Source organism: Microtus ochrogaster, chromosome 15, assembly GCF_000317375.1.
Source record: "Microtus ochrogaster isolate Prairie Vole_2 chromosome 15, MicOch1.0, whole genome shotgun sequence".
Lineage (NCBI taxonomy): Eukaryota > Metazoa > Chordata > Mammalia > Rodentia > Cricetidae > Microtus > Microtus ochrogaster.
This window is the reverse complement of record NC_022017.1, coordinates 14,704,621-14,729,484: the sequence shown is the minus strand read 5'-3', so window position 1 is coordinate 14,729,484 and position 24,864 is coordinate 14,704,621. Positions and strand designations below refer to the sequence as shown.

Genomic DNA, 24,864 nt, shown 5'->3' with positions numbered 1-24,864 from the left:
AGATTTATTTATTTATTATGTATACAACATTCTGCCTTGATGTATGCCCACACGCCAGAGGAGGGCGCCAGATCTCAGTACAGATGGTTGTGAGCCACCATGTAGTTGCTGGGAATTGAACTTTGAACTCAGGACCTCTGGAAGAGCAGCCAGTGCTCTTAACCTCTAAGCCATCTCTCCAGCCCCTTGTAGGATTTTTTTAAAGACAGGGTCTTACTATGTAGTTCTGGCTATCCTAGAACACACAAAGATCCACCTGCCTCTGCTTCCTGAGTGCTGGGATTAAAGGCATGCACCACCGCCAAGCTGGTTTATTATTTTGAAATAGGTTTTTTTTTGGGGGGGGGAGTGTTGAGACAGGGTTTCTCTGTGTAGCTTTGGTGCCTGTCCTGGAACTCACTTTGTAGCCCAGGCTGGCCTCAAAGTCACAGAGATCCACCTGTCTCTGCCTCCTGAGTGCTGGGATTAAAGGCATGTGCCACCACCACCTGGCTAAATAGGGTTTTTACTATGTAGTCCAGAGTGACTTCACATTCATAATCCTCCTGCCTCAACCTCCTGAGAATGGGGATTATAGATGTCTGTCAGCCTGGCTGAGTCTAAAAAATATGATTTTAAAAAACCTTCTACTTATAATAACATAATAAATATAATAAAGGATTTACAGTGTTACTGAAAAAATTGTTTAGTGGTTTCTTTTAAAAAATTAAAACCTTGGGGTGGGTGAGAGGGCTCAGTGGATAACAGCGCTTGCCACATAAGCTCGAGAACCTGAATGTGATCCCTGGGTCCCATGGTGGAAGGAGAGATCCTATTCCTTAACATGATTCCCTGACCTCCATGAGTGAGCCCTGCACACACACACACACACACACACACACACACACACACCACATTAAAAAATTTGGAAGTAAGAAAGATAATAAACTGTACTTACTGCAGGACTCAGTGATAGCATCCCAAGTATTTGTCGAGAGAAATGCGTGCACAGAACCACGGAGCGGTTTGCAGGTTGGGAAAGTAGCTGGAGAGGTTTACAAGTGAATGCTGGAGTCTGGCACGGTAGTCCCACGCCTTTGATCTCAGCACTAGGGGAGGCAGAGGCAGATGAGACTCTGCGAGCTCCAGGCTGAACGGGGCTATACCATGAGACCTTGGTTGGGCTGAGAAGATGGCCGATCAGTAAATTGCTTGCTGTGCCCAAGTTCCCAGAACCCAAGTCTAAAAAAATGGCAATAAAGCCGGGCGGTGGTGGCACATACCTTTAATGCCAGCACTCAGGAGGCAGAGGCAGGTGCATCTCCATCCCCAGCACCACACAGACCAGATCCGAGGCCGCCTGCCTGTCATCAAAGGGCTTGGGAGATGGTGATAGGAGGCTATCCTTGGCTCTATGGAGAGTTCTAGACCAGTCTGGCCTATGTGAGACCTTGTCATCATAACCAAACCAAACCAGGACTGGGGAGATGGCTAGGCAATTAAAAGCACACACTGCTCTCGCAGAGGACTGGAGTTTGGTTCTCAGAACCTATGTTGAGCAAGAGTCTGGAACTTCAGGTCCAGAGGATCTGAGGCTCTGGCCTCCAAGGGCATCTGCACTTGTGCCCACATACCTCTCCCCCCATATGCATAGTTAAAAATAATTTTTAAAAAAGGTGTCCCTATAGGGGAGGAGCACAGAGCTGACGGGGTGACTGATGTAAGGGTGTAAGAGGAGTCATTGATGAAACCTGGCTTCCTGGCTATTTTTTAAAACTGGGCATGTTTGAGACTTTTCCTTAAGGAATGAGAGAGAGCTAGGTGGTGGTGGGGCACACCTTTAATCCAAGCACTCAGGAGGCAGAGGCAGAGGGATCTCTGTGAGTTTGAGGCCAGCCTGGTCTACAGAGTGAGCTCCACGACAGCCAGGGCTACACAGAGAAACCCTGTCTCAAAAAAACAAAAACAAAGCAAGCAAACAAACAAATGAAGAGAGAGAGAGAAAAAAAAAGAAAAGGGAAAGACCCAAATCAATGCCCAGAGGCAGCCAGTAACTCACAAGGCGAGTCAAGATACCCCCTTCTTCATGACTGCCTCTACATTCAGTTCAGTACAATCACGGGGACCAGCAAGAGCCCCGGACACCAAGCAGAGGAGTGGAGCCTTGCCTGCTGAGCACCCAGCCTTAGCCTAGGGTGCCACTTCAGGGCTCCCTGCAGCACAGCTGGACCTGAGACTGAGGGGCTAGCACAAGGCTGCACCCGGGGGACACTGCAGGACACTGACAAGGAACTCTTCCCATCCATCTCCACCTGTCATTCCTGGAGCCTTCTTGTGTGGCTGCACTCACTTGAGCATCCCAAGCTATGTCACTCGAGGTCACAGCCCGAGGTCTTCTGGCTTCAGTCCTAGGCTCTTTCCAAAGAGGACCCCAAGCCAGATGGCTGATTCTGAATCTCTGGTGCACTGTGGGGTGCCGAGCATCTGCAGGGGTAATAACTTCCCACTAGAATTTGGAAGAGGCAGGGAGAGAGCAGGAAGGAAGAGGGAGGAAGGACACAGAGGAAGGGAGAGGAAGGGAGGGACGGTCTGAGACCTAGTCCTCAGTGACCAGTAGGCTTGGGGAACAATCAGACACTGTCTCTCTACTCCCCGCCCCCAGGCTGCCATGGCTTTCATCACTGACCTAACCCAGAGGGCAGAGTGCTGGGTGGGGGTACAGAGGGCAGGGGCGAGTCAGAGGTCAGCCTTTGCATGCTGAGCTTGGCCAGTGGTTGGAGGGACTCCGGTCCCCTCTGAGGTATACATCCCACCGCTGGCCTAGTCAGCTTACTGAAGGCAGTGGCTGAGCAGAAAGGGTTGCCAAAGTGGTGGGATCAGGACAGTTACTCATTTAGCCAAACAGACCTTTGTGGAATGCCAGTCACATGCTTGCCACTGTGCTAGGAGTTGGAGGATGGTTGATTGGGCTAGGCTCCAGGCTCTGGGAGCTTACAATATGGTAGAAGGTAGCAGAGAGAGAGAGCTGGTCAGTAAGCAGATAGATACACCAACTGCACACTCCCTCGTATGAACACACAATGGCACTGCTGGCCCCCTGAGTCATTTCATGTCACCCCCCAAAAGGTGTTGATGTGCAATTAACCCAAGGGTCTCTGCTGGGGTCTCTGCCAGCTGCCCCCTCACTGGCATCTCCAGCATCTCCCCAGAGACCGTTTGAATAGAGCCGGTCACCTACTCCACCATGTTCATCTTGGAATTCGCTGATTTTCTCCCATCTCGCCTGCCATTCCCACTTGCTCTTAAGAACTTGTCAGCAGCAGGCTCCACTGTCTCTTTCACTGTCCTCTTGGCTGCACTTGGCAAGTGCTCAATAAATATTTATAAATGAAGTTAGGAATGAGTGAGTGGGTCCGACCCACCCTTGACTTCTTGACCTTCACAGTGACCCTTCCATGCCATGTAGGCCTTGTGCTGGGCACAGCAGCAGCTCAGGGCTACAGGGTCAGGCACAGCCTGGCATTCTAATGACCCGCCTCACCATTGTGCATATACTGCAGACTCTCAGGCTTTGCAGTCAGCCCTGTGTCAGTAGGCTGACCCTGGTGATGCCTATTTGAGGCAGTACTGAAATTAGCCACTAGGTGGCAGCACGTCCTCGGGAAAAGGATGTGTGGCGGTAAGTAGCTCTGGGGATTGAATCTCAAGCAGGGAACCACAGAAGTGCAATCTTGGCGGACCAAGGCCTAGAATGGGGCTATAGCTTGCACATAGCTGCAAGCTTTAAGTGGCATGACTGAGATAGAAGAGAGGTCAGTATGTTTGGAGAGAATGGGGAAAGGGGCCTGTACATGGGGGAATAAACTGGAAGGCGGGGCCTGAAATGAGTGGTTATCCTTGCTCTGGTTTAAACCTCAGGAGCCCAGCGGCCCTTGATGAGGGGCCTAGACGTCCCTAGGAGGTCTCTGCTAAGCACTGTGCATGCGGAGCTCGCCCTGTGCTCTCATGAGACACCATTCCCAACTGTCTATCTCTCCTACCACATGGATTCTCTGAAGTCAGACATCCCAGCCTGCCTCTAGACATCTTTATCCTCTTCTCTTCCTCTGCTGGCACAGAGCACCTCCTGTAGACAGCTCCTCCTCCAGGAAGCCTGCCCTGGTTAGAGCATTCCTCTGGACCCACATAGCACCCTGCTCTACAGAGATGGGAAGGCACCTGTTAAGGAGTGTTGGTGCCTTCAACAGCCCTGCCTGGTATTTAGACTCGGCATTCTGGGCCTCTGACATCTTTAGACAACACTCACAGAATTGTGCCAATGCATCCTACAGGATCCCTCTGCAGGTCCGAGAAGAGCCCAGAGATCTGAATTCAGGACACGTCCCAGATGAGCCACACACAGAAGCATAAGAGCAGTAAGGACCACCGGAGGCATGGTCAGCACCACCCTTTGAAAAGGTTGACTGCACTGCTTTCCTGTGAAGCAACGTGCAGCCTCTGCTATCTGTGTGGCAGAGCTCACTCACAAAAACACATTCGCATTTCACCCGCCTGTATGGCTGTCTTGGGAGGACGGTCGCTCTGCAGCCAAGGCATGCAGGAAAATGGCGACTGCCTAAGGTTCCCAGTGAAATGAATGGTGGGGCTTGGACTTCCGCTGTTCATCTGGGGGCTGGAAAGGTGGATTTGATGCAAATTCTAGGCTGGAGGATGCTGTTTCATTGAGCCCAGTTCAGCACCCAACATTGGCCTATGACTCCAGCATCCGGCCACTACTGCCGTCCTGGTCACTTCTCCTTGAAGATGTCCAGCCCTCTGGACCTTCTGAGGCCACCCTGATCATCTCCCGGTCCCATAGAGAACCATGTCAGTTTCTACAAGCATTTTACACGCAGCCAGATGTGTGTCAGTGACTTGCCCCCAATTCCCTGCTATCAGATGGCCGAGCCTGGGTATGAACTAGGGTTGTGTCGGGGAGAAAGGCTGAGGAAGCCCCAAGTTGGATCCCTGGCTCCATCTCAACTGGGCAAGCAGCGCTGAGGATGGAAGGCAGGAGGGTGGGACTTTCAGGCCTTTCTCAGGTAGTGACCTTGGGCTTCAGGAGATCTTATCTCAAAAACAAACCACCAGCCTTGAAGACAGCGCTTGGTGAGGTGGTGAAACCACTCCTGCGACCGACCGTGTGCGAAAAGGGAAAGGTGCCTCTTCGAGCCCATTCCCCACTTGTACAGGGTAGCTGCCAGAACTTGTTCCGCTTACATGGGGTGAAGATGAGCCAGGCTTCTGACAGTGACCCGAGCTGCAGAGTGTGGACACAGGGGAAGGTGGCTGCTATGGTGGCATTCAACACACATGCTGAGACTCAGCTCGGGCCCCCTGTAAGCAATGGGAAGACTTCCATAGGACAGGTGGATAGTTATCCCATACCCTGGCAGGGGGCTCTGTGAACACCACGGCCTCTGAACAGAGCAGTATCAATCCAGGCAGTTTGGGTTCAACATCTTGAATGAGTGACTCAATGGCTGGTGTTGGTGCAAACTTTTGGGGTCTGCCCCTGAGTTTATTTTTGGCATATGTGAGCACAGCACAATTCGGTAAAGTTTCTGGGTGATGATTAACTCAGCCACGTGCACATCAAAGCCCGAGGCATGACCCCACCGGAACTGTAAAGTACAAGGGATGTCTTCTGTAGAGATGCCTTCGACAGATTAACTGAGAAAACAAGCTCAAGATAAGGGTCTGGGGAGGTGTCCAGTGTGGTCTCAGCCATGCACATGGTGCAAAGGTCACCAAGCAATTAACCACCTCCGTTCCCAGCCTTCTGGGCAGAAAACGGGTTGTACATCTCTCCCTTTGAAGAAACAGCCCTGCGTGTTTAACATTCCCGGCTCCCCTAGTGCTTGCCTGTGAGCACAAGGACCCCCTGCCTCTTCGATGCACCCCCTTACAGCTGGATAAGGACACTGGCTCCACTCTGCTTGGATGAGGTGGGCACCAACTCTGGTCCTAGCAGGGCCGTTCTCCTCCAGCAAACTTATTTAACATGATCACCGGCAGCAGGCTTCGGTGGGCAGATGAGATTGGCCTCCCAAGCTGGGAAGCTTTGATGCTGTTTGTTGAGCCTCAGGGACATGGGGGCTGTACCTTTATTAGGTCTCCAGGGCCGTCAGGACTAAGGAAGGAGGTTCAGTGTGAGGGATCTTTTGTCAAAACACCTCAGAAACGTTTACTGAACGCTAATAGTATGTTTGTGGGGAAACCGGGGTACATGCAGGAAAGACGAACCAAATCTGCCCTTTAAAAGCCCACTGAATTTACCTCTCGTGGCTCTAATTTAGCTCAAATGTTCAAAGGACCCCAAACTGGCGGTAGGGGTTTCAGGACCAAGGTCTGGTTCTTACATCAACTGTAAAGCATCTCCGAACAAAGTTACGGCCTCTCTCAGGTACTTAATTTCTTTCTGAGACTGAAATCTTGCGGGAACCTTCCAGTCCTGACGCTCGGTGGTAGGGGAATCACAGGCTTTCCTTCGGAAGTGGTACTGAAAATGTGAACGCGAGGTTTGCAGTTCACTGAACTTCGCCGTTCCCAGGATGCTTCTGTTGCCCTGGCAACCGCCGGGCCTAAGTGGTCCCCAGAGTGCCGCTAAGGAAGCCGGGAAGAGCCCTTCCCTCCCCAAGATGGTGGCGCGGCTTAGGGCGGGGTCCGCCAACATGTTTAGACCTTTCCTTCCTTTCCCGTTTTTTCACATTAACAGCGAACTTCCACCAACACTTGTTCTTTTTCCTGGTTCAGAGAGGCTGGGAGCGGAGAGAGAGAAAGAGAGGTTGCCTGCAGGGATTGGGGCAAATACCCAAAGCGAGAGGCGGGACTTCCGCGTTGTACCGGAAGTGACGTGACAGTCGCGGTCGCCGCCAGGTGGAACGGCAGGTGGGTGCAGGTGCCGTCCTGGCCCAGGCCCGGCTGTGGGACCGAATCTCTTGGTGAGCGACCGAAGCGGCTCCCAAGGGTCTGGAGACCGTGGGGCGGACTCTGGAATCCGAGCCCTTCGCCCTGGCCTGGGGTCCTCCTCTGTACCAAGTAAGAATCACCTGCCTCCCTTCCAGCCTTAGGCTCCCTACCCCAGTCCAGTGGGGAGGACTAGAGGCCTGCAGTCCCGAAGGAGGGAGGAGTGGGAGCTTGGTACTGGCGTCTGGGCACTTCAGTTCCCTGAAGCCCCGTGTTCTTTTCTCTCTCAAACCCAGTTTCCCATTCCCCTCCCGAGCTGGGCAGTTAGCCAGTCGGCCCCAACTCTCGGCACCATGTTTGCAGACTTAGACTATGACATCGAGGAGGATAAATTGTGAGTATTTTCTTCCTCAAGATCTGGGAGCTGAGGACCCAGGTCCCTCTTGTCCTTGGGTGTCCTAGCCACACACTTTTACTTCTCAGGGTATGGAAGCAGAAATAGGTCTGGACATTCGAGTAGGTTCGTGTGTGTGTGTGTGTGTGTGTGTGTGTGTGTGTGTGTGTGTGTGTGTGTTTGTGTATGTGTGTGTGAGTGTGTGAGTGTGTGTATTTGTATGTGTGTGTGATAGGCTAACGGATAATAATGATTCAGGCCATGTGTGCATGATCCATCCACAGCACAGCAGGCGGAGTGGTCCTCCTGGGGTGGTCTGGGAAGGTGTTCCAAAGGTGGCAGCAGAGCCAGCTTGCTTGCAAAGGCTGCATGGGAACATCACCAACCTTCCTCCCCAGCATAGATGATCAGTAAGGTAGACTTTCATAAATTAGATCTGGCTGACCTTTAGAAAGTACTCCCAGAGTGAGGAGTAGATCTCATGGCCTTGTGTGTTAGTCCTTTGTAAGGGCTGAGCAGCCCTTAGTTGCTAGTGATCGGTCTTCAGTAACCAAGCTGACACCTGAGCCTGTTCACCACGAGACACACCTAAGCTCACTGATCGTGAATGCTGGCTGGTAACTGAGCAGTATAACTGGGACATGGCTGGAGGATGGTTGGACAACTGGCTATGATGTCCTGGATGTGCCTTAGAAGGGGAAAAGGATGGGGCCTGGCTGAATTTACGCGTTTGTTTCCTTGGCACTGCCCGCTCTGGCGAGGATGGGGAGAGCCTTCCGTGCCCTTTTCTTGTATCAGGGAGCCTCATTTTGTTTTCTGGGTGAAGGAACAGAAGCAGAGGAAATGCCTGACCTGAGTCCCAGGGCAGACCGTGGCAGATCTGGGCTCCGGCCCTTCTGCTGCACGACTCTTGAGCATGTCTTGTGCTCTTTCTGGCTGAGGGAGGCAGAGGCTACTTTGTGTCGCCTGCTCCTTCCAGTCACCCTTTCTCCAGAATTCACCTTCGCTCGCTTCTATTTCCAGAGGAATCCCCACTGTGCCTGGGAAGGTCACCCTGCAGAAGGATGCTCAGAACCTGATTGGGATAAGCATTGGAGGAGGGGCCCAGTACTGTCCCTGCCTCTATATTGTCCAGGTATGAGGTGCACTTTGGAGGTGGGACCAGGGTCCTGAGTGGAACAAGTCGCCTCCTTTCTTGTGTGTGACAGAAAGAGGTTCATTTCTCCACTCAGAAAGCCTGGCTGCAGAGCTGGGAGATGGCTCAGTCGGGAGAGTGTGTGCCGCACAGGCTGGAGAGACAAGCACTGATGTGGCAGTATGCGCTTGTCACCACAGTGCTGGGGAGATGGAGACGGGGATGCTGGGCTTCACTGCCCAGCCAGTTTAGACTAATAGGTGAGTTCCAGGCCACAGACAGACATGAGTCAAAAAAAAAAGTTGATTCCTGAATAATGGAAGCAGAGTGGCAGACCAGCCCAGCACACGCACACACACACACACACACACAAAGGTCTGTCTGTCTCGATTCTTTACAATTTTACGATTGGTGTTTGCATTTTTATGTGTGTTTGATGTGTGTGTATATGAGTATGGGTGCCCTCATGTGTGGCAAACATACAGAGGTCAAAGGACAATCCTGTTAGTCAGTTTTCTACTGTAAGATCCCAAGCTTGAAATCGGCCATCAGGTTAGCATAGTTAGCACTCGACCTGCTGAGGCATCTCCTTGGTCCTCCTCGTTTCTGAGCTCTGTTCTTTGCAAGACCGGCCACCGCTCTAATGGGCCTGTCCCTGTGCCTCTTCCGTTTCCATCTGTTCTTCGCGTGCAGCAGGTTCTGATCTGGCTATCTGGCAGACTCTTGGCCTTATACCATGTGTGTCTGACCGAAGTCGGTGCTGGCCAGTGTCTTAACATGTAACAGACATTCAGTACCAATCTCTAGTGAGCCTGCTTGCCAACTGAAGTAGGAAGGCTACGAGATAATAATGTCCTTGCTGGGTGTGGCAGCCTACACCTGTAACCCTGCACTTGAGGGGTGGAGGCAGGGAGGATCAGCCGCTCTCAGTCACGCTCGGCTACACAGTGAATGAGTTTGAGGCCGACGTGGGCTACTCGAGATCTAGTGTCAGCAAACAAACAAAGTAGCAGCCCGAGACTCACGAGTCTATCCCCAGATACCAGTGAGTTTCTTATCCACGCCGGGTCTCAGTTTTCTCATCTGGAAAATGAGGGTTTAAACTGTGTAACCAAGGTTTGGTTCCCAGCACTGATATCAGGCAGTTCACAGCCACCTATAACTCAAGTTCCATGGGCTCTGATGCCGACTTCTGCCACCTCCAGTCCCTGCATGCATATGTTCACACACATACGCATGAAATTTTTAAAATTAAATAAGTGTACTGGGCTTCATGAGACCCTGTTTCAAAAGAAACAAAACCAAGTACATGAATGAAGTAAAATATGTAAGCACAAGTGTCTTTGAGTTCTTGTGAAAATGCAGCAGAACGGCAAAGTCCAGGGGCAGGCCCTTATGTGGCTTCACCGAGACACAGGTGCAGTGGTTCTCCAGCAGCTGTGCCTTTCCCAGCTGCTGTGCTGGTGTTAGGGGAGCGACTTCATGGTTTTCCTGAGGAAGCTGCCCTGGTGATCTGTCCACTGCGGTGACCAGTCAGTTACATTTCTGTGTCCTTAGAAGGATCCAGACTGTCTCCTGGTGGGACACCCAGCAGAGTAGGCCTCAGGGAGGATCATCCGCTCTTACCTCTGCCTTCGAGGGTGATTTGTCTCCTCTGCCCCAGGAGACTGAGGGAGACCTTTCTCAGGTCCCTGCTGACCTCGTGCCTTCTCAGCCTCAGGGCCACTCCCCCGGCCCATCTGTTCTGGACCTGAAGGGCGGGTTTGTTTGAACAAACTGCATCATAACATGAGGTTTGCTTTGTTCGTTTATAGCGAGTCGAGTGCACAGAGGCCCGTGTCACCAGCAGTTCCCACCCTCTTCTCACCCTCCCCTTCAGTTGCTGCAGCAGATACAGCTCCTCCTGCTTTGCTTTTTTTTTTATTATTGCTTTTAGTTGTGTGCGTGTGTGCACGCATGCACGCACTTGCGTGTAGATGTCCATGCAGAACAGGTGTCAGGTCCCTCTGAAGCTAAGCTGCTTGACATGAGGGCTGGGAACTGAACTTGGGTCTTCTGCAAGAACAGGCTGCACTCTTAATTGCTGAATCACCTCTCTATCCCTCCTGGTTTTGCTGCTCATTTTCTTGATTGATCCCTTGTTCTTGGTTCAGGAGATAAAGAGTTCAGATATCTTCTTTTTTCTTCAAGAAGGGGTTTCTGTGTAGCTTTAGGGCCTGTCCTAGAACTCACTCTGTAGACCAGGCTGGCCTCAAACTCACAGAGATCTCTACCTCCCTCTGCCTCCCGAGTGCTGGGACTAAAGGCGTGCACCACCACCGCCCGGCAAGTTCAGCTCTCTTCTAAAGCCACAGATCTCCCTCTTATCCATCTTCCCATCACAGACACTGCCTTGACGCAGTATTAACACCACCTCAACGTTCGGGAAACATTTTCCAAATCCCTGGCCAGCTCTGGAGACCAAGAGGATAGAGAAGGGACAGAAACAAGTCCCACCCTTCTGAACGCTTGTGTTGAACTTTCTGATGAGCTGGTGTCTTCCTTCCTTTCTTTTATTTGCTAATTTTTTATGTGTGTGAATGTTTTGCCTGCATGTGTGCCTGTGTACCACATCCGTGCCTGGTGACTGTGGAGGCCAGAAGAGGGCATTGAGTGCCCTGGAACTGGAGTTACAGACAGTTGTGAGCCACCATGTGGGTACTGGGATTCAAACCCAGGTCCTCTGGAAGAGTGGCCAATGTCCTTAACTGCTGAACCACCTCCCTTAGTCTTGAATTGGTGACTTTTTTCTTTTTTCTTTTTTTGAGACAGGATCTCATGTAGCCTAGGCTGGCCTCTAATTTCCCCTGTAGCTGAAGCTGGCCTTGAACCCACTGATCCTCCAGCTTCTCCGTCAAGTGCTCGACTTTGAGACACGTGCGGCCATGCTCAGCCTGTACTTCTTTCTGAGCAGAGCCTCTCCTTTCTTTGGTATTTCCTGCTATTTGCCCCTGTGCAATCCTCTTGCTTTCCCAGACTTTCCACAGTCGTCTTCCCCCTCTTTGTTCAGACTTTCATCTGTCTTCATCTAACCCTGGGGACCTCTGCTCTTCATTCCCAGTCCCAGGGTCCCCTTTGTGGCTTCCGTTTCCATCGGGATGGAACATGTCCGCTGGCTTTCTGAGGATGGGCAGATGGGCAGTGCACATTCTAGAGACTTCCTTCAGTGTTGCTCCCTTAGTCCTCAGCGTTTAGCTTGAGCTCAAGTTCAGGAGTAAAGGTCAAAGGGCTCTGCTGGCTCAGTGCTAGGGGACACAACTAGAGTGACTGAGCTCTGGCTCCATCTCCATCACTAAAATTAATGCTAGGTTTGAGTAAGTTTCAATCAGAACTTTTGAAAAATGTTCATTTTTTAGATTTATATATTTTATGTGTGTGAATGCTTTTCCTGCATGTATGTCTGTGCACCACATGCTCGCCTGGTGCCCACGGAGGTCAGAAGAGGGCATCAGATCCCTTGGAGCTGGAGTCACAGTATGGGTGCTGGGTACTGAACTCGGGTCCTCTGCAAGTGCAAGTGCTCTTAACCCCAAGTCATCTTCCCAGCCCTTAATTTTATTTGTTTTTAGTTTTTCAAGACAGGGTTTCTCTATGTAGCCCTGACTGTCCTGGAACTTGTTTGTAGACCAGGCTGGCCTTGAACTCACAGAGATCCATCTGCCCCTACCTCCCTAGTGTTGGGATTAAAGGCGGGCACCATCATTACCCAGTTTACATTCCCTAATTTTTATTTTTTAAATAAATAAAGACTTTAAGGTTGGACTTGGTGACCCACACCTTTAATCCAGCAATAGGCAAGCAGAAGCAGGCAGATTGTGAGTTCAGGGTTATGTAGAGAGATCCTGTATCAAAAATCCATTCATCAATAAAGATTTTTAAAACCCACTTATTTGGTGGGGGGGGGCTCCTGCGTCATGGCGCATGTGCAGAGGCTGAAGTGTGGCATGTGGAAGTCGATTATCCTTCTGCCATGTAAGTCCTAGGGTTTGCACTCGGCTCACCAGGCTTGGTAGCAAGCCCCCTTTTCTACTGAGCATCTCACTGGATTTAGTTAGAAGTTTGATGATGTCACCTCGTTATCCACTGCCACCAGCACAGTGTCCCATTTCTTTCGGGGATCTTTACTTATGTGTGCTTATTCTTACCTGTCAAGCCTTGTGGAGCTGGTCGTTCCTGCACCTGAGGTGTCAGGGAGACAGCTGCAGGCAGCAGCCGTTCGTGCTGGTGCTAGGTCCTCGGAAAGCGGATTCTGTGGCCTCTCCAGTAGATGAGGGTCTCCTATGTTATTCTCTGATGGCATCCTGCCCTGTAAGGTCCTTACTGTCTCCCTTGTTCTCCAGTTGTCACAAATACACATACCACAAAATTTACTCTCTTAACCATTCTTAGGCGGCATTAAAATATATTCGCAATGTGGTGCAGCCATCACCACTGTCCAGTCCAGAGCTCTTCGCTGACTCCCTCTCCTCAGTCCCTACGGCTTCCATGTTCCTCGCTGTCTCTGTGGCTTTGACTATTCTAGGGACTCTTGTAAGCAGAACTGGGGATTTACTTTGCCTAGTGTGATGTTAGAGTTCATTGTATTGTAGTCTCCTTTTAACTCAAAATATTGAGTTAAGTGTCTCAGTTCTTGCCATGGGTGCTTTCTCCAGACTGATGGGGGTTTTTTGTAGTCAATTACTCAGTTTATTGTAATAAGCCATCCCTCAGTCACCATGAAATTTCTCTCTCAAACCTGAAAGTCCATGTCTGAGTTTCTGGGCATGAACAGGAATCTGAAAACCTGTCCTAGCCAATCCAACTAGAACACAAAACTGTTGACTCTCCTGGGCTCTCTTGGTTCCCTCAGATTTTCCTTGAGAGTGTGGTATCTCTGTAGTTACTCTCCGGTCCAGTTTGTGCTCCTCCATCTGTGTGCCCCTGTGTCTGTGTGTGCCTTGTAGACAGCTGTCTTCTCACTGTCACCACTAAACAGCTCATCTGACAGAAGGCCACCTCACAGCCAGTGAGCACAAGTCCTGGTAAAGGGGTTAGCTTGGGACAAGGACTCACAGGCATAGGACCCTTGCTCAGAGCATCCCTGGCCTGTTCTTTGAAGACCAAAGTAGCTGTTGGAATTGAGAAGTGCTTTTGGCTGCTGAGCAGCATTGTTGGAAAAGCCATGGAAGGTGGTGACACTAAGGAACAGGTGCGAGGGCTTTAAGGGCCCCTGTTATTTCCTATATAGAGAAAGAATCTGACCTGTTGGGAGTCACAGTCTGTCTTCTCAAGAATGGGGAGTTTTCCTCTTGTCTTCTTGGCACTGCCTGAGGTAGAGAGAGGGCCTGCTGAGGTTCCAGGCCCATCCCATTGTCCTCCACTTCCTACACATCCGCAGGTATTTGACAACACACCTGCAGCCTTGGATGGCACGGTGGCGGCTGGTGATGAGATCACCGGGGTCAATGGCAGGTCAATCAAAGGAAAAACCAAAGTAGAGGTGGCGAAGATGATCCAGGAGGTGAAGGTAAGACCACTGCAGGAGCAGCTGGACCCCTGTGGGAACAGCCGGTCCCTGCGGGAGCAGCTGGACCCTTGCAGGATCAGCTAGACCACTGAGGGAGCAGCTGGAAGCTTGCTCCAGAGTGTGAGGCAGGGGCTGTCAGGTCCCTGCTGAGCCACCCAGTCTGCCAGGGTCCTACCAGGCTTAGGGGTCACTGCCTACTTCTTTATAGCAATATGAGGGATATAATTCTATCTCCTGGGCCCCTTGGACTGTCAGTAAATGCTAAGAATTCTTGGGACTTATTCTGAGCCCCTCTAAGCTTCCAGAAGTTCTAAACACTAAGATAAACTATGATGTCCCTGGTTGGAACTGCAGAGGCAGCTAGATGCCAACAGTGACCTCCCTGTGTCAGTGAATCCTAGTGACCACAGCTGGGCCATGTTTGCCCTAGAGTTTTGTTGTGGAGACTGCTTCCCAAATTCCCCAGGAACTTCAGGCAGCAAAGAACCCTAAGCTCAGGCATCTCCTGGCCAGATGTAGCCCACACCCTTCCCCTCCTGCTAGTTCCCCACCCCAGATGTTCCACTGAGAGCCTTCCTTGATCTAGTGTCCTTGTCACTGTCAAAACAAGCATGGCCATCTTGCTGTTCCCCTGCAGTTGAGCCATTGGAGACCTTTGGGAAAGCCAGTGAGCGAGCCGCATGAAGAGTGCAAAACCACAGATGACAGGCAGTCCCAGAGTCAAGGGTGGGCCCAGCTTATGTAGACTTGGGGCAGCGCCTCAGGCCCCCAGCCCCAGTCAGTGCCTTTCCCTTCCTGTCGCTATCCTCCAAGGCTCCCGGACCAGCTCCTCCTATCCCCTGCCTTAAAAAAAAATACTTTTTTATTGGATTAATTTATTTTATATACATTTTGACTGCAAGTATGTATGTACATCACATTTGTGCTTTGTGCCCTTGGCAGTCAGAAGAGGGCATTGGAGTTACAGATGGTTGTGAACCACCATGTGTGTGCTGAGAACTGAGCCATCTCTTCAGCCCCACTGTCCCCTTCCACTCAGACAAAAACTACCCTGGTCTCCCATGGTCCTGTTCCTGAGTCACCTTGGTATTTAGTCCTCACGAAGGACTGGAGTCCCTGAGAAATCCTGCTTCTTCTTGTTGGTGTTCTAGTGCAGACGTGCAAAAAATAATCTCTGGGAGGGCCTGGAGCTGGCAACCACTGTCCTAATTGTGTCTGTGCTGCTCTTGCAGGGGGAGGTGACCATCCATTACAACAAGCTGCAGGCGGACCCTAAGCAGGGCATGTCCCTGGACATTGGTAAGCCAGGCCAGAGCAGCCATGTGCCATGGGCTCTGGCTTTTTCTGTCCAAGCTGGCAGAATGGCTGGCAGTAGCCATTCCCAGGCCCCTGGCCCTGCATTCTCACTACCCTGTGTTTTACACCTCCCACTGCCAGACCTTGGCCTGTGTGTCATGGCCTTTCCTGTAGTGTACTTCTAGAAAGTCTAGGGTGCAAACTGGGCCTTATGGGTGGCTATTTGGCAGGTTGTCTGTCTGGAAGGGCAGGATCTTGCTTCTGTAGCAGCCTTGAGACAGCAATAGTTAGCTGCCACTTCTTCTGGATCAAGCACGCGACAAAGTATAAGGCACAAGAGACTTGGCAGTCTCTTGGCAGAACCCCCAGATCAGCCCGTGCTCACCACAGCCCACAGCCTGTTAGGACAGAGACTAAGGGCAAATGAGCTCACCAGGTGTTTATCTAAGTAGCACTGTAGACCAGGCTGGCATCTAACTCAGAGATCCTCCTGCCTCTGCCTACCAAGTACTGGGATTAAAGGTGTGTGCCATCACACCTGGTCTAACATTCTTGTTCTTGAGCCCTTCCAAGACCTTAGCTGGTTATATGCAGTGACCAGCCAGTGACACTTAATGGTGCCTACTACTGTGATGTAATCAGAACCCACCTTCAGAGCCTTGCCTTGGCACATGTCATCTCACATGCTGCCTGGAAGGGAGAAGGGACAGGGCCCCCTCTGTCTGGGCTGTCAGCCACTGCTTAGCATGGACAAGCTCTGTGCCCTCAGAGACACCACTGGCAGATAGCAGGTCTCACTTTGTGCCAAGCACTCCGTGTTTACCTGTATGGCTCCTCCAAGATGGAGCTGAGTAGGACAGGTAGCCCAGGACATATACTGCCGAGAGCCGCTGCTTCCTGACCGCTCCTGCTTCCTGACTGCTCCAGACACCAAGCCCCAGGCCAGTTTTCTCCATCCGCTGGCACAGCCTGCAGTTGTGATGGGGCTCAGGCCTAGATGGCCTGGTCAGCAGCACACTCATTGGCCCCTTCTCTCTTGCCCCAGTGTTGAAGAAAGTCAAGCACCGGCTAGTGGAGAACATGAGTTCGGGCACAGCTGATGCCCTGGGTCTGAGCCGTGCCATCCTGTGCAATGGTGAGTCCTCCTCCCGCCAGCCTGATGGTCAGCTGTCCATCAAGCTAACTTCCCTGCCTCAATGTGGACAGCCAAGGCACACCTTTGTATCCCTGGGGTCCTCTTCTACCCTCCAAGAGCTACTATAACTGTCAGCTGTGGGCTTTTAGGTCACTGCCTGGCGGTGGGGAGGGGACAGACTTGGGAGGACAGGTCCTTCCAGCTTGGATGCCTGGCCAGGCTGAGTCCCACCCCACTGTCAGCATGCTCCTTGCCCAGCCACACTTGTCCTGCTCCTGTGCTGTCCTCCTCAGTCCTGCCCTTGACCAGGAGGTGGCGCTGCCACCCTTGTCACCACTTCTTTGCCAGTGCTCAGAGAAGCCATGTGCGGGCGCTTTACACACAGCAGACGCACGCACTGGATGTCTCCCCAGGAGGCCAATAGAACCCGTGCTCCTGCTCCTGCCATCGCCAGCCTATGCTTATAATAGCAGTGCTATGCGTGTACTCGGGGAGGACAAAAATACCCATGGAAACCGTGGGCTCAGCTGGGCACACGGGCTTCATTGGCTGGGAGAGTGGGGGTGGGGCCTGAGCGTGTTCCAAATGGGGTACAAAGTGGCGGCTGCTATTTTCAGCCCCATGGTGCCTATAAATCCTTGTTACTGTAGTCACCATGCATTGAGATGGAATTAGAACTGGTTGTTGTTTCCCCGAACCTTGCAATTTCCCTGGCTGTAAATAGGATTTCTAAATTGAAGCTGTTATGATGTCCCATGACCCAGCTAAAAACAACTGTGCCTGCTGGCCATGTGCTCGTGTTCCAGGGAGCTAGGACCTGGAGGCTTCGGTGACCCACAGCCTCCTGAAGACTTCTAAGGTGTCCACCCTCCCCCGATTCTCCCACTCACAGCCCCCACACAGCCAGCTCTCCTGTCCAGAGAGAAGTCTCCTCCGTGTGTGCCGTGTCCCTCCCCTCCTGCTCAAAAGCCCCTGCCTGAGCCAACACACCAAGGCCAGGGGAGCCGGGCTGTGCTTGCTTAGGCGTGGCTCTATGACTCCAGGCAAGTTGCCTATCACTCAGCTTCCTCTGTAGAATAGGCTGAGTGGTCCCTGCCCACAGGTGCAGGCTGTAGAAGGGCCACGGGCTGTCAGGGAGCGTTCAGTGTGCTAGCTCATAGCAGGGTGACTTTGTGTGGCTGCAGGTTTTCTCAAGCTTGGTCAGGGTTCCCCTCTCATGAAAGGTGGGGACAGATCAGAGTTGGGAAGCCAAGGAGGTCCATGCTCCCTGCACTCCCAAATCTATGTCTGTAATGCTTTCTACCCTCCTGTCAGCCTCCTCCCATTTCTAGCCCCAGCCCCTGTGGAGCTGAGGTGGCTGTTGTTCCCTTACCCCCTGCCCCAATCTCTTCTGGTCACTGCCTACTGGCTGAGCTCTTCTGCTGGACCTGGAGTCCAAGGGCATGACCTGAGTCTTGGTTTTACCACAGTCACTCCCTGGACCTAATGTGGTATTGTGTGACAAAACTGTTTTTTCTTTTTCTTAAAGATTTGTTTGTTATGTATATACGGTTCTGCCTGCATGTACGCCTGCAGGCCAAAAGAGGGTGCCAGATCTCATTACAGATGGTTGTGAGCCACCTTGTGGTTGCTGGGAAATGAACTCAGGACCTCTGGAAGAGCAGGCAGTGCTCTTAAGCGCTGAGCCATCTCTCCAGTCCACCTCTTTTTTTTTTTCCTGATTAAGGAAAACATTTAATTGGGGCTGGCTTACAGTTTCAGAGGTTTAGTCCATCATCATGATGGTGGGACATGGCGTAGTGCAGGCAGACATGGTGCTAGCGAAGAAGCTAAGAGTCCTACTTTTTTTTAATTCTTTATTGATTCTTTGGGAGTTTCACATCATGTACCCCAATTCTGCTCACCCCCATATCTTCCTTTCACACCTGCTGTGCCCCCCCAAAAGAAAACAAAACAAAGCAAACAAACAAAAAAACCCAAAACAACAACAGAATGATCTCTTTGCTTCTCCTCCTTTCCCGCCTCTCCACACCTCTCCACTCGTCCTGGTGGCATTGGGGGCTTTGGTGTGGCATATGGTATGCCCCTTTGTTCTGTCAGCTTTACTGGCAAGTGTTCATTGCAGTAAGTCACTGGTCTAGCACAAGGCCTCTGGTGTCTGGCACACCATCATCAGTGGAGCTTCACCAGAACTTCTCTGGGATATCCTGTGGCCGCCGCAAGTCTTGGAGATCCTGTGGGTATTGTTCCACAGGACCAGTTCTTCCATGAGCTCTAGAAGGTCCTAGATCAGGTCGATGCTAGGGTGGGCCAACCCAAGGCCTGGCTGTGGGCCTGGGTGGTAGCCGAACTGGTGACGAAACTTTACTTGAGGAGCTGCAATGCGCATGTCTACTTATTCCAGATAGGGAGCCCACAGCAGACCAGATACAGCTATCACCCAAGTCTACCTTGGTGAATCTCTGAGAGGTTCCTACAAGAGCATAAGTGACTCAGAGACAACTACATCACCAAGGCCCACCTCAGCATGAGTGACAGCCCACAAAGCTGGGACCCTGGAGTGCACTGCACAGCCTGCAGGCAGCTCGACAGGTTGGAGAGTATCCTTTCCAGGTGCTCAGTTGGTCCAAGGCTCTTTAGGCAGCTTGTCTGGTCTCTGCTCCTCCCAGACAGCTGGTCTGGTCTCTGTCTTCCTCAGCTTAGCTCAGTTAGTCTGAGAGGGACTCTGGGCTTTTATTGTGTACTCTGGCAGCAAGGGGTCAAGTGAATTTGGCAAGCTGGGGAGATAAGTGGGTACTTAGTCTATGTCTGTTTGGCTTTTGGCTGTGATCAGCAAATTCTTCTAATGTAAGACCTTCCTCCAAGCCCTCCCGGGTCTCTTTCCCCGAACTCCAGCCAGTCGTGAGCAGTCGCCTCAGCCACCTGGCCATGGCCAAAAGGCCTTTCTCCCCTCTAACTGCTGTGTGGGGAGCCTTGGCTGCTGGCCCAGGGTTTGCTTTCTGGGCCTATGGGAAGCTACCCTTGAGTCTGGCCTCACCCTCATACACTCATGACTTAGGGAAGATCCTATATTGAAAAGGCCATCAGCCCCTGGATTGGCCCAGCCGGTGGTAGGTGGAGGGAGGCTCCTGACATGGGTCCTGAGCCAGCTCTGCCTGACTCTTGCCTCTCAATGTTTTCTGGGGAGTTGACAAGTAAGGCCTGGGGCCCATACTCTACCCTAAACCTTCTGTTTTTGGTAGAGGCTCAGGGGGCTACCCTTCCCTCTCCAGTGTGGACTGGGCTGGGTTGTTACCCTCCCTGTTCTTGACCTCCACAGACGGGCTAGTAAAGCGGCTGGAGGAGCTGGAGCGCACTGCCGAGCTGTACAAAGGTAGGTAGCCACCAAGTGCCTGCTGCTGCTCTGCCCTGGGGACCCTGTCCTAGAGAGTGGATGTAGGCGTCCTTCCAAATTCCTACCCACCCAGAGAGATCCCCTAGGAGGCTGTCATACATAATCCCAGCTGCCTGTCACATGGGATCTGCATAGAGGGCCAACTCAGCCTCCATTCCCAGGCCTTGGGGAAAAGCCTGGGGACCTAATGCCCAGTGAAGACCTCAGGTGGAATGTGAGGCTGGGGGGCCAATGTGATCCCTGATTTCTGTCTCCATCTTCTGTCACTTGGGTCTCTTCCCACAGGGATGACGGAACACACCAAGAATCTCCTACGCGCCTTTTATGAGCTGTCACAGACACACCGGGGTAATGGCATCCCCAGACATGCCATGTGACCCTGCAAACCCCTGTCTCTCAGGGCTCAGTAACCCCAAACAGTGAGGTGTGGTTAGGTTCCTCTCTGGGGCCCTTTTCATCCCTATGCCAAGGCCAACACCTAGCTCTGACCTCCAGCCTCACACTGGGTGGCAATGACCATGGAGCATCTGGTCCAGCTGGCCTTTGGAGGATGCCACGCACCTTGCTGCTACTTACAGTGCCGGCAGCGTCTCTTCATGAGGTCTCTTCAGTTCCATGTGGGCAGGAAAGACACAACCCATTAACTGGCAAGGAAATGAAGCCCAGACAGGAAGTGTGCCCAGGGCTCAAGGTTGGATAGCTGGCATTTGAACCCAGGGGTCCAGATTCTCAGCCTGGCACTCTGCTCTCGCCTGGCGTGACCACTGTAGATTTTCACTTAGCCTTTTCTGGTCGGTTGGGGGGACAAAAGCTAGCTCCCCAAAGAGCCTAAGCTCAGAATGAGGATGCAGCTCCTGGGGAGTATGGTCCAGGCCTCTTGAAGATGTACCTCCTTCGAATGTAGACCCTTCGAGCAGACCTGGGCTTTCTGTTCATCATGCCCCTGTCCTGCTGCCCAGCAAGCCCCTGGCTTCTCCATTAGGGGGTCAAGTGGGGGCTTCAAGGCAAACTTGTCATGCAGCCTTTGGGGACGTGTTCTCTGTGATTGGGGTGCGGGAGCCGCAGCCAGCAGCAAGTGAGGCATTCGTGAAGTTTGCTGATGCACACCGCAGCATTGAGAAGTTTGGCATTCGGCTCCTGAAAACCATCAAACCGGTGGGTCCCTCAGAGTGCAGCATGCCCCGCTGGCCAGAGCAGGAGGGACAGTTTAGCACAGGAGGGGTTCTGGGCTGGAGTCAGATGCTGGATGCAGACACTAGCTTGGTCACCGCTGTGGCCAGCCAGCCATCAGTAACTGTTCCTTCCTGCATTCCTGTTGACCTCAAGACTGCTGGGTCACAATGTGCCCTTGTCCTGACATAGTCTTCTACCCTTGACATATCTGTGCCGTTTGTCACCCAACCTCTTAGATGCTGACAGACCTGAACACGTACCTCAATAAAGCCATCCCTGATACGCGCCTCACCATCAAAAAATACCTGGATGTGAAGTTCGAGTACCTGGTGAGTGTCTGCAGTGTCTGAGTGTGAAGTTCAAGTACCTGGTGAGGGTCTGCAGTGTCTGGGTGTGAAGTTCAAGTACCTGGTGAGGGTCTGCAGTGTCTGGGTGTGAAGTTCAAGTACCTGTTGAGGGTCTGCAGTGTCTGGGTGTGAAGTTCAAGTACTTGGTGAGGGTCTGCAGTGTCTGGGTGTGAAGTTCGAGTCCCTGGTGAGTGTGCTCAGTGTCTGGCCAGCCGCAGTGCACCCTCCCTGGAGGCCAGCCCTGAGGCTAGTAGCCATGCCCTGGCAGGCAGAATGGGGTCAGATCTCTGTTGAGTCAGGAGTTTGGGATTGAAGGCCTGATGCATCAGAAGCAGCCTAGACTCTGCATTTCCACACCAGGGGAGCTCGGAGCTACCTAGAACCTGGGAGCAGGAAAGCGCTCATTCTCTGTCATTTCTGCTCCTTGGGACTCCCTGAGCTCCTTAGCAGCGGCTCAGACTAGGTCTGGGATACTTCAAAGGACATTTGGAGTCCTAAATGATAATCAGATTGTCAAAGAAGCCAAGAGAATGAACTGTTAAGTATTCAGGCTTTTGCTAGGGCACTTCTCAGAGCCTTGACAGGACTGTGCACAGCATGTCTTCAAGAAGCTCCCTCCTAAGCTCCTTTGCTTGGCCAGCACCACCACACAGTACTTTTTGGTTTTGAATCTTTGTTCTTCTGGAGATAGAGCCCTTATGCATGCAAGGCAAGTACTGTACCGCTGAGCCTCACCCTCCAATCCCCAGAGCTGCTTTTGGATTTCTCAAACCTTCAGGCCTGCAGCCCCAGGGGAGTGCCTCATCCCTCTGCTACCCCTTTCCTGGACCTCTGTCTGTATCTGCTTCCAGCCTTTCCCAGGTGGTCCAGAGCTAGGTGACCTGTATGGCTGCAGTTCTCTTGGTGTGTCCAGGTTCCCAGGTGACCTGAGGGCACAGGGAGGCATGGTAGGGGAGCTGAATCGTGAGGGTGGGAGTCCAGGAAGCTTGGCCAGTGACTTCCTGGCCTCCTCCATTCCACCCCACACAGTCCTACTGTCTGAAGGTGAAGGAGATGGACGATGAGGAATACAGCTGCATCGTGAGTACCCAAGGGGCCCCACTGATGTCGGGAGGGCTTGGGGTGCCCACACTGCCCCTTCAGAGGGTTCTAGGTCTGCCAGAGTATTGAGTGTGTCGGGCATCCTGGGGTCTTAGTTCCTAGAGTTTGGGGCTGCCAGCCCATCCTACCAGCTCCTCTGGCTTGGAGTACCAGCTAGTTTGTCATGAAGTGGCTGACTCCCCAGTACTCTCTAGACCAGGTACCCCAAGGTTGTGAGGCTCCTATAGAAAAAAGCTTACTGATTTCACTTCTGAGCTATGCTTTGGTTTTTTTAAAAAAATTGTCTTTTGTTTTTATATACATGAGTGTTTTACGTGTGTGTGTGTATGTGTGTCCATTTGCTTTTTTTGTTTTGTTTGTTTTTTTGGGGGGGAGGATTGAGACAGGTTTTCTCTGTAGCTTTGGACCCTGTGCTGGCACTAGCTCATGTAGACCAGGCTGGCCTCTAACTCACAGAGATCCACCTACCTGGATTTCTGCCTCCCAAGTGCTGGGATTAAAGGTGTGTGTCCCTTTGCATGGCTGGCGTCTGTGGAGGTCAGAAATGACAGACAGTCGTGGGTGCTGGGAACTGAGCTCAGCCTCTGAGAACAGCGAGGACTCTTAACCACCAAGCCACTCTCCGGCCCCTGGTGGTTTTTCATTGCTTTTGTTTCTAGTTTGTGACTTGTTTGCAGTCAGGGTCCATTTTTTGACCAATATTTATTTCATGTGAGCTGTGTTTGTGTTTCTGTGGTTGATACTTCTCCCTCTTAAGTTACTGTTTTGAGCTTCTGTCACTGGCATCTGAAGGGCCACTGTGGTACAGCTATGAGCTGGACCAGCCCTGCAGCCTTCCAGCCCCATCTGTCCCTGGGAGGCCCAGATCCACCCAAGAGAGCTGACAGGCTTGCCTGCTGCAGGCCCTAGGAGAGCCCCTATACCGAGTGAGCACAGGCAATTATGAGTACCGCCTGATCCTGCGCTGCCGCCAGGAGGCTCGAGCCCGGTTCTCCCAGATGCGCAAGGATGTGCTGGAGAAAATGGAGCTGCTGGACCAGAAGCATGGTAAGGGGCACTAGAGGCCTATGCACTACCCCTTACCCGGCACTTAGCCCCAGGGTGGGTGCCATTCTCTCTCTGGATCAGAGATGGGGCCTAGAGAGGGTAGTCTCCCTGAGGCCCCAGGACCAGGTCTTGGTAGGAGTCCACCCAGAACCTGGCTGGGTTGAGGCCAGGGCTTGGGTCCCTGACCCACTCACTCAGGCAGCCTTCTCTGTTTCCTGGGCTAGGAGTTTGGAGGACTAGATGGCCAACTAGGCAGGGCCAGGAAGCCTTTGGCTATGTCCCTTTCCACCCATCCTAAGACCAGGGGCCCCAGTAAGTGTCCCAGCAGGAAGGACAGGCCAGCTCTAGATCTTCCCTAAGGAGGCAGCCATAGCCACTGGGCCTGTCTGTTCACCTTCTGCCCCAGTCCAGGACATCGTGTTCCAGCTGCAGCGCTTCGTGTCCACCATGTCCAAGTACTACAACGACTGCTATGCAGTGCTGCGGGACGCCGACGTCTTCCCCATTGAGGTGGACCTGGCACACACCACTCTAGCCTATGGCCCTGCCCAGGGTGGCTTCACTGATGGAGAGGATGAGGACGAGGATGAGGAGGATGGGGCAGCTAGGGAAGTGTCCAAGGATGCACATGGGGCCACTGGGCCCATGGACAAGGGCGGAAGCTGGTGTGACTCCTGAGTGCCCCCCCAAGTGAACCTGGGGGGCAGGGCATTGGGAGGACCGCAGCGGGAGCGGGGCGGGGCCACTGTAGGACAGCGAAGGCGGGTAGTGGCGCATAAAAGCCTGCTGGCTCGGGGCGCCTGCCTCCCTGCTCCTCTGTCCTCGCACAGTGAATCCAGGCTACAGCCTGGGACCTGGACTCTGGCCTCCATCCTTCCTTCCCACCTCCCAACCGGAGGGAGAGCTGGGCCTTGGACAGAAAAGAGGAGGGGCTGGAGCAGGCAGAGCGCAGGACCTGTCCCTGTGAGTACCTCGGTGGTGCCAAGCCTGCAGGGAACAGGAGCTGGGTGGACATACGAGGCTGGGGCCAGCATATGAGGCCGGCCCCTTGAGTCCACATGCACACCTTGGCAGCCTATATTTATTTGTTCCTGACTTAGCCTCAAGGACTGAATGCTGGGCCTGTATTGAATAAACAGAAACCCAGACAGAATGGACAAGCTCCTTGCAATGGCTCAGACCCTCTGCAACCAGATCTCAGCTGCCTTCTGGTCATGAGGGAGCTGGGGCACAGGCTTAGGCAGTTCTCTCTGTGTCCATCACTCATCTCTTGCAGCACCTGCAGGAGCAGCTTTCTTGCTCCTGTAGCATCTGGGATTGAGAGGCTCAGGACCGTCCATGAGAACAGTGGGGCCTGAGCTTGAGTCTGC

The 24,864-nt window shown here is 52.5% G+C and overlaps 1 protein-coding gene across 1 annotated transcript; it reads left to right on the top strand.

Annotated features, from left to right (window-relative positions):
* Positions 1-6,861: 6,861 nt before the first annotated feature.
* On the top strand, positions 6,862-24,644 carry Pick1 (protein interacting with PRKCA 1). The gene is made up of 13 exons (XM_005354206.2): positions 6,862-7,059; positions 7,224-7,321; positions 8,345-8,456; positions 13,873-14,001; positions 15,234-15,300; positions 16,343-16,432; positions 19,752-19,805; positions 20,112-20,174; positions 20,848-20,981; positions 21,236-21,328; positions 22,376-22,426; positions 23,350-23,494; positions 23,901-24,644. Exons 2-13 carry the CDS (start codon positions 7,281-7,283, stop codon positions 24,170-24,172), a joined length of 1,251 nt encoding a protein of 416 aa, XP_005354263.1. The 5' UTR covers positions 6,862-7,059; positions 7,224-7,280; the 3' UTR covers positions 24,173-24,644.
* Positions 24,645-24,864: the final 220 nt, after the last annotated feature.

Bases quoted from the DNA above. Each gene is read 5' to 3' on its own strand.
- Pick1 (XM_005354206.2), top strand. From the start codon at position 7,281: ATGTTTGCAGACTTAGACTATGACATCGAGGAGGATAAATT. The intron at 20,982-21,235 runs GTGGGTCCCTCA...CCAACCTCTTAG, and splicing joins TCCTGAAAACCATCAAACCG to ATGCTGACAGACCTGAACAC. The intron at 22,427-23,349 runs GTGAGTACCCAA...TGCCTGCTGCAG, and splicing joins ATGAGGAATACAGCTGCATC to GCCCTAGGAGAGCCCCTATA.